The following is a 9,824-nucleotide window of genomic DNA, read 5'->3' on the forward strand; positions in this document are numbered from 1 at the left end:
AGCTATTGACTATGTCTGTTCACTGATGGACCTGGCATTACAAAATCCATTTACTATAGGCTATAAGCAAAATGGATTGTTGTATTTTAATATCCAAATTCACTAAGTTCACTATTTCTCAGATGATTCTACCTTTTATCTTCCATACAGACCTCGATTTCTATATGCTGAATTGGCTTAAGACTTTTTAAGGTATATGAAAAGGCAATAGGTAATGATACTATGTCAGTGTTCTGATTGGACACACTGAACAGCAAGAAACAACTGACATACCTACTTTATGTCCCAAACCTCTTATTTAGCATTTCTCCAAATAAGGACACAGAAATTCATATCACTCAAGTATGAACACAATTGAAAGACCTTAACAAATGATAATAAGTATAACATCACTTTTTCTATGCACTTTGTCTGATAAGGTTCTGTCAAGAGTGTAAAAGTATTTATGTGATACTATGCTCTTCTACACCACATAACCAGTTACTGTTTTCCCTGCACTTAACCTGTGCACCACTGGTTGGAAAAGGAATTTTCCTACAATATGAGATTCTTGCTGATTATGCAAATAAACACATACTGATGTTATTCTCATTTTCTTCTCTTGAAATCCAGAGTTTAGGAAAATTATACAGCATCTAATGAATGATTTTTACTTTGTTCTGTATATTTTGTAGCAATAATTTCTATGTAGACAATTCCCCAAAGTATCTTTGACTTCTTTCTCTCCTTTTCACTCCCAGATTCTAGATTCATTTTCCAATTTTTTATTGGATACTTTTAGAAAGCACATTAAGCTCAATTGGAACACACAAAAAGCAGAGGCTTTTTAATTGAATGACAGTGAAAAGCAGGCAGTTGCTGGTGGCTCACACCTCTAAATCCTGGCTAACAGGGAGGCTTGAGAACAGAACAACTGCAGTTCCAGGCCAATCCAGGTAATAAATAAGTAGGTAAACAAGTAAAGTTCACAAGACCATCTTCAACCAACAGCTTGGCACACTATATTGGGAAGCTGAAATCTAAGGTCATATAAGAACTATGATCATAGGACCAGGCCAGCCTAGGCAAAATAAAGGAAAAAATGTCCATGAAACTCCATTTCAATGGAAAGAAGCTACAGGTGGTGGCAAATGCCTATCATCCAGCTATGGTTAGAAGTAAAAATTGGAAAGATCAAGCTGGGCGCCAGTAACTCAAACTTGTAATCCTAGATTGGGAGGATCACAGATTGAGGTGAGCACAGGCAAAAGAGTTTGGGAGGTCTCAATTCACAGCTGGGCACAGTGGCATGTGCTTGTCATCCTATGCTATGTGTGAGGTTGAGACTGGTCGAATCATGTTTCCAAATCAGCTTGGGCAGAAAAATTCATGACATTCCTCACCACAGGATAACATAATGAAAGGCACTTGTCATCTCAGTAATGACAGGAAGCCTAAAATATGTATATCAAAGTTCAGGTGTATGCCCAGGCTGGAAGTAAGATCCTATTTCAAAAACATCCAGCACAAAATAGAGTTGGAAGCAAGGCTCAGTAGTAGAGTGCCTGTCTACCAAGTGTGAAGCTCTGAGTTCAAATCTCAGTGTCACAAACAAACAAATATAAGAAGGTGGCAGTCCAGATACTTGGACAGGAAGTGAGACCCTAAGAAATATAGCCCCATGGTAGAGCTTGTAGCAAGCATAAGGTAATGAGTTCAAATGCACTACACACATAAATCAACATATTGAATTGAAATCCTTTTGTACAACTATTTAAAGATGATAAAAAATTAATTTATTTTTTCAAAGTTTCCAATTTTGGAGCACTTCAGATTTCACATTGTTATATAAGGGTACTCTTCTGATAACGTTGACAAAATATATTTTTTTTAAATTTGAAATACTTTCCAGTCCGAAGCATTCAGATAACGAATATTAAACATATTCTATCAAATAAGCCATTTTAAAAGTCAATGATTAAACTTCTTTATGAAAAAGCTTAGAACAGCAAAATCAGAGAGCATAAGACAGGAAATCATCAAATTAAGAATAGAAATCAATAAAACTGGAAAATGACATACAATAGAAACAATTTATTGAAAAATTCTATGAGCTGATAGCAACTTTACTAAGAATTGAGATAAGATAAACATGATGGATAAAAGGACCAAGTGATTATTTCTTAGTGATTTTTTTTAAAAAAAAGCCTATTACATGTGTACCTAAGGTGCTAGCAATTAAAAAGCAAGAATATAGTGCCTGAGTAAAGCTAAATTTAAGCATGTACTTCCAAAGCCAGTAGATTCAATCATTAATATTAATGTAAGTATGCTTTATCTCATGTCCAGATTAATATTGTATGAGACTACAACTCCAGACAAAAACTTTTCGAACTCCATAGGAAAATATAAATCTCCCTCAACCATTTTCCTCATGTCCTTCCTCTACAAAAAAACCCACCATTCCCTATTGTCTATACAGTTGATGCTCACAGCCTCAAGAGGCAACAATGACACATTTGCTCTTTGGCTGTTCCCAAGAACAAGAGGCCTTGTCCTTGTTCTTCTTGCCTGGAACACTACTGTAGAAGAAACCTGGACTATCTTGGTAGAAAGAGAATATGAAAGCAACCAGCTAATGTTTCCAACTAACCACCAAACATGTAAGCAAAGTCATCTTGGACTGCTCAGCTACATCAGATGAGTACATGACCACAGTGATTTGACAGCATGAATAAATAGAAAGAAAGCCTGAGGCTATCCCAATTGAAAAATCAAGAGTAAAATAAAGATTTAAAATATAATTAAACAGCAAATAAATGATTGTTGTTTGAAAACAGTGTCTTCATTCTATATTATATGTATGTGCATACATTTATATATATAACATAGTATGTATATTATACATTTAAAACATAGTTTGTATATTATACATTATATATATATATATATATAAAACATAGTATGTGTATTATATGCATCATATATGGGATTTGAACTCAGGGCCCCAAGCTTGCTAGGCAAGCACTCTACCACTGAGCTATGCCTAATAGATATGCAAATATGTATATACACATAAAATATTATAATGTAGGTATGTATATATTTATATATACATATATTTATATATGTATATATATTTATAATATATGCAATGTGTTAGATACATATAATTTTGTTTTATATCAGATTTAAAAAATATTTTTAAAACCGCAAAGCAACTCAACTTTTAAAAATAAGCAAGAGATTTGAAGAAACATCACTAAAGACATAATAATGACAAATACATGGGAAAAAGTTCAGCATCATTTATTATGGAAATAGGAACCTTGAAAAAATACTACCTTTATTGTTTATAAATAACCTGATATTTATAATAACATTATTTTTGTGTTACTGAAGGTTAACATAAAAATAATTGACAATGGCAAGCACTAGCAAGGACAAGAGAAAGAGGAAAACATTAAACTTTATTGATGAGAATTTCAAAATGGTACAGATACTGTACAAAACATTTGAGTAACTTCTTTTTTTTTTTTTTCCGGTCGTGGGGCCTGAACTCTGGGCCTGAGCGCTGTCCCTCAGCTCTTCAGCTCAAGGCTAGCACTCTACCACTTGAGCCACAGCGCCACTTCCAGCTATTTTCTTTTTGCTTATGTGGGGCTGAGGAATCGAACCCAGGGCCTCGCGCATGCAAGGCAAGTGCTCCACCACTGAGCCACCTTCCCAGCCCCCATTTGAGTAACTTCAACATGTACTTATCCTATTAAGCAGCAATACAATCCCTGAGGATCTAGCCAAGAAAAAATGAAAACTTAAGTTTGTACAAAAACTTATAAAGCAAAGATGAATAGTGCCTTTACTTTTAACTGTCAAAAACGGAAATGATTCAATCTCTTTCAACTGGTGATTAATTTTTAAAACAAAATTTTAAAAAAGATGATATATGTATACAATGGAATACTACTCAACATACATTAAAAAGGAATGAAAATTCTACTAGGCAGTTAAAAAGAATAAACTGCTCACATGCACAGTAATACTGAGGAATCTCAAATTCCTTAAGCTAAATGAAGAATGCATACTTCATGATTTCAAAAGGATACATATTGCATGATTTCATTTATATGACATTCCATTTATTTTCTTCTGTTTTTATTAATTTGTGTGGTATATGTGTGTGCACACGTGTATGTGTGTGTGTGTGTGTGTGTGTGTGCGCGCGTGCGTGCGCACGTGCACATGCAACAGTAGAAAGGCTTGAATTCAGGGCTTCACATTCCACCTTAGCGTTTTCATTTAAGGTTCTGCCACTCCTAAGGTTCTCCACACATACAGGAAGGCAAACCTATCAGCCAGTTCCACAGTTAGTACGTAGGAACAGAATTTGACTACAAAAGACTACAACCTAATTCTGGGAAGTGGTAGAATGCTTGGTTGTGGTGATTACATGAATGTAAACATTTGCCAAAATTCATAAACTTTACTGCATGAAAATGAGGAAATCAGACTAACACAATCATATACATACACACCCATATCACTCTCCTTACCAGATTATGCTTGCTTGTACAATTGCATCCTTCAAAGAAATGATTTCTAAATTGTTTTTCTAAATATGTAACAGTCTTAAAAAAAAAAAAACAACAAATTCTAACTGAAAGGTTAACTGCTTCAAAATTATCTTGAGTAATTTCAGGTTTCTATGTTGCTCTCCAACTCCAGTCTACCTCCTTATTTCAAAGAAATTATTTAGTATTACATTTACTGAATTAATGTTTATTTTTTGAGTTATAAAAACAATTTCTTTTAAGAAAACACATGCAAACACTTGAATACAATATATTAGCTGAATTACACTATGGAAACAATGTCCTCTATCACTCTTTCTCTCATCCATGTTCTCACTATAAAATGAAATCCTACTAAAAGAAACACAATTCTCCCCAAAAGTCTGTGGGACAGCCTAATAAGTTTTTTCTTCCCTAAAGTGAGAAAGTAACCATTTATTTATTTTACTAAAATAATATGCACATACACACACGCACATAATGAATCAAGTTTAGGCTCTGTTTCTATATTGTACTTATATGACATCATGATATGTATGACTTGATGATACTAAGTACTTCAGCTCTGAAAAGCTGACTCTGCATTTAATTATAGTATCTGGGAATTTAATTTCAATATATAAAAAATACAAGTGGGAAATTTAAAATGAGTCTGAGGAAAGGGAACAGATGGAAAATGATGAAAGGGGAGACTCTGAACAGGAAGCACAGAATACTTACATGGACACATTAAATTGAACTCCTTTGTTACACAACCTTTTGAAGTCTAGAAAAAAACTAAGTTAATTTTTTTAAATGCAAAGAACATGATTTAAGAGATCCAATGATTATTTTCTTTTTTTTGTCAGTGCGGGGCTTGAACTCAGGGCTTGTGTACTGTCCCTGAGTATTTTTTGTTCAAGGATAGCACTTTACCACCTGAGCCACAGAGCCACTTCCAGTTTTCTGGTAGTTAATTGGAGAAAAGAGTCTCAGGGACTTTCCTGCCAGGTTGGCTTTGAACTGCAATCCTCAGATCTTGGCTTCCTGAGTAGCTAGGATTACAGGCATGTACAGGATTACAATACCTGGCCCAATGATTACTTTCTAGAGGGCCAACCCATATAAGACAAGCTTTCCATGCAATAAAAACAACATGCCTGGCAATTAGAAATAAACAAATGGAAGTATCAGTATTGAATATGATATAAAGGGGGGAATCTTCACTTATGAGCCTAAATTAAGTTTAATGCAACATCTTTTTCTGAGGAGCAAAATTCCCATGATGTAGAACAAGATTTTACTACAAAACAAATGGCAAAATTAACTTGCAGCTATTCTTGGTGATTTTTCTGAAACTTATATCTGAGATTTTTTTTTTTTGGTCATTAATTTCTCTCTTTTCTGCTTATGGAGACAATATAGCTCATCAGAGCCCAAACTGTGGAGCCATTTTAATGGAATTCAAAAAAGCTTTACCATTTGTGAAAAGTGTGACTTTGAGCATATCAAACTACTTAACATCCCTATGATTCTTATCTGTAAAATGGTTATGAAAAAGGTACTAGTATCTTATAATCCATGCAAAATTCTTGGCAAGTTCCTGCACATAAAAAACTCTCAATAGAGGGGACCAAATTCCAGCCTTTTACCCCTATTGTCGACGCTCCTTGTCAGCAGGAAGTAGCCAGAGAGAATCTTCACCCTTTTTCATAATTATCAAAAGGCTAGAATGTAAGGTCTGCTCCTGGATGGCGAGCAGACTCCACCCTCCTCACAGCAAAGTCTCTACCCAGTACCTGCATTACCTAGGCAACTGGCATACCTGGAAGAGGTCACATCTGCATGCGCCCAGGTCACATCTGAATTTGATGTGGCCACATCTTTCTCCGCCCATTCCCTAGATAAGGCCTAGCCCAGGCCCAGACGCTCTCTTTTCTAGCTCTCTTCTCTTTTCTAGCTCTTTTCTCTCTCTTTCCCAGCTCTCTCTTCTCTTCTCTAGCTCTTTCTTTCCCACTTCTCTTTCTCAGCTCTCTCTTCTCTTTTCTAGCTCTCTCTCAGCTCTTTCCCAGGTCTTTTGCCAGCCGCGTGGAGTGCCAACCAGGCCTGGTCCCAGCGGGTCTACTGAATAAACCTACCCCTTACCTGAAAAAAAAAACAAAAAAACTCCCAATAAATGATAGCCATCATTATTAATCCTTAAATTACCAATCTTTGCTTCTCATAAAGAATGAGTGAATATAAAGCTTTGTTGAAAGATTGCCTATTCTATGATCTATTCTGATTATTCCCCAATAAAATGAGAGACACTTCCTGAAGTTTTATGTCCCACTTTGTACACTGATGACTCACACTACTAGTACTATAACATGACAAGGATGAAGTTTCATTAACTTTTATAAAACTTTTAACCTGAGTATGACTAAAAATATCACCAATTAGCAAGGACAGGGGGGAGAAACTGGAGAAAAGTGAAGGAAGGGGTAACATTGTACAAAAGAGAAACGTACATCTTACCTGAATTGTGAAATGGTAGCCCCTCTGTACAACACTCTTATAGTAACAATTAAATTAAATTAAAAAAGAGAAGTCAACCCAAAGTAAAAGATTATTAATTAAAATATTACAAAGAAAAAGGCCTCAGAACTAGAGAAAAAAAGGAAACATCTATATTCTAAAGAAAGAATGAAATACAATGAGGTAGAGGAATAAAAGAATAAAATGGGAGACCTGCAGGCAGCCTCTATAGCTCAAGGGTATAGAGTAAAACACTGCCAACTATTTTTTTGGGGGGTGTTGGTTGTGGAACACTGTCCCTGAGCCCCTTTGTGCTCAAGACTAGGGCTCTACCACTTGAGCCACAGCATCACTTCCAGTTCTTAAGTGGTTAATTGGAGATAAGAGTCCCACTTTTCTGCCAGGGCTGGCTTCAAACCTTGCTCCTCAGTTTAGCCTTCTGAGTGGCTAAGATTACAGGCATGAGCCACAAGCACCCAGTTATTTTCTTTCTTCAGTCTCTATAACATGGCTCTCTCCCACTATTTACCCAAATATTCTTAGCATTATTTGCACAACTGGATGTTTTTACTTTTCATTTGTAAATTTGTTTCTCATAAAACCATGAACTTTTAGCTTTTTCTCTATACCACTTACCTTTGAGTCAATTATTACCATCATCCTAACAACTCTCAAATCTTCATTTCTAGGCTTCTTTTTTTTTTGAGAAAGCAAGTACTATATATAAGATTATCCTCACATGTAGAAGAATTACAAGTTTTAGACAAACTTAACTTTGAAACACAGAGAAATCATCTATATAACATCACGTTTATTTTTTCTATGAAACTAGGAAACTTTTTTTCAAACCAAAATACATGCCACATCTTTTGTATACTAGAGGTAACAATGATAATAATTCTACACATTCTAGATCCAGGTATTTTAACAATAAACTTTTCTTCACTTTAAGAAAGTATCATCAGGAAATAGAACTATGGCTCAACGTGATAAGAGCTCTAGCTTTGAGCCCAGGCCCTGAGTTCAAGCCCCACAACTGACACACATACCTCAACACACACCCCCAAAGAAAGAAGGGAGGGAAGGAGGGAGAGAGAAGAGAAAAAGAGAAGGAAGGAAGGAAGGAAGGAAGGAAGGAAGGAAGGAAGGAAGGAAGGAAGGAAGGAAGGAAAGGAGGGAGAGAGGGAGGGAGGGAAAGGGGGAGGGATAGTGTCAGACTAACTCAGTTTTCCAAAACTTGTGTTTGTTATAGTCCGTATAAAAACAATTTTCACTATGTGCTACTTTAACCCATATAATGTCTGGATTAATATATCAAAATTATCAATTAAATACAAGTACATAGGTTAGAAGGTACTGTTTTCTTATTAAGATTCATATGCAAAATAAGATTTGCTACTCTGAAAACATTCACTAGAGTATATAGAGGTTATCAATGATTAAAAGAAAAATCCTACCACAATATTTAAATTTCTGCCAACACATCAATTTTTAGAAATTATTAAGAATACTTCAATAGTTAAACTGAAAAAATAAAACAATGAACTTTTTTCTTTTGTCGGTCATGGGGCTTGAACTCTGGGCCTGGGCGCTGTGCCTCAGCTCTTCAGCTCAAGGCTAGTGCTCTACCACTTGAGCCAAAGTGCTACTTCAGGTTTTCTGGTAGTTAATTGGAAATGAGAGTCTCATGGACTTTCCTGCCTGGGCTGGCTTTAAACCATGATCCTCATATCTCAGCCACCTGAGTAGCTGGGATTACAGGTGTAAGCCACCAGTGCCCCGATCAATGAACTTTAAAAAAAAATATATATGAAACATGTCATGAATTTTCATGCCATCCCAGCACAGGGCCCATGCTAGTCTTATATTATTCGAATTTTAGTATATGTGATGCTGAAGCAAGCACTCAAAGAACTTTTTTATCCCTGAAAAAAAAAAAGTACAATACTTTATCTTTCTTCCTTCAATAGTTTCGAACCTACCGGAGGGATTCAGCCATCCGCCTCAAGTCTTCATTCTGTTGTTTTAAGCGTTCAAGCTTTGCCAGAATCTTGGACAGTTCTCGGCTAGAGTGGTCAGGGTGGTCATTATCTCGAACCAAATGACCACCTATATAAAATAACAAGGTCCCCCATGCAAAAAGAATGAGCATAATCCAACGCCAGGAACCAGTCCATGGCCGCATTTTCAGACTTTCAACTCAATCTCCTGGCTTCCTGAAGCTCAAAGAATTGAAAACATTGTAACTTTGTTTCTAGTCAGTATACAGGTAAGACTTCTGTTTCTTCAACACATGATCAGGTAAGACTTCTGTTGCTTCAACACATGATGCTTCTACACATTAGTCTCTCCGGTGATCCGGTGATCCTGTGTGGATCTTTCAAAGATCTTCCTGGAGATTTAAGTATGAAGCTTTAACTGTTCTTTGTTCCATGGGTTCTACATGCTGTGAAAACAGTAAGAAATGTATTTAAATATTTAGGATATCCAAGACAGCACATATTGAAACATAGGGAGTGTTGACTGGCCAACAGTCAAAAGCTCACTGTCTCCTCTTCTCTGCCCTCCCCAAACTTTCTTTGCTTGCTCAATAGTATAATGGAATATCACTATATAAAAGGGCTTACAGTCATGCCTTTTTGATCAGAGGGAACAGAAGTCCCTGAATTTTGGCAGAAACTCCAAAATTATTATAAGCACAGAAAAGCTATGATTTGGACACAGGATTAAGTAGTGTGTGATTCAATCTATACTGAAGACAAATCAAACTTCCTTGAA

At 35.9% G+C, this 9,824-nt stretch overlaps 1 protein-coding gene and 1 non-coding gene across 2 annotated transcripts in view; both read right to left on the reverse strand.

Annotated features, from left to right (window-relative positions):
• Fut8 (fucosyltransferase 8) overlaps positions 1–9,255 on the reverse strand; it is a 102,173-nt gene extending 92,918 nt beyond the window's left edge. The window contains exon 1 of the mRNA XM_042691830.1: positions 9,029–9,255. Coding sequence (XP_042547764.1) covers positions 9,029–9,231 — 203 coding nt within the window. The 5' untranslated portion in view covers positions 9,232–9,255. The remainder of the gene's footprint in view (positions 1–9,028) is intronic.
• Positions 8,850–8,952, reverse strand: LOC122118004. The gene has a single exon (XR_006149284.1). It is a non-coding gene; the product is annotated as a U6 spliceosomal RNA (small nuclear RNA).
• Positions 9,256–9,824: the final 569 nt, after the last annotated feature.

Source organism: Dipodomys spectabilis, unplaced genomic scaffold, assembly GCF_019054845.1.
Source record: "Dipodomys spectabilis isolate Male_0828 unplaced genomic scaffold, ASM1905484v1 ptg000146l, whole genome shotgun sequence".
Lineage (NCBI taxonomy): Eukaryota > Metazoa > Chordata > Mammalia > Rodentia > Heteromyidae > Dipodomys > Dipodomys spectabilis.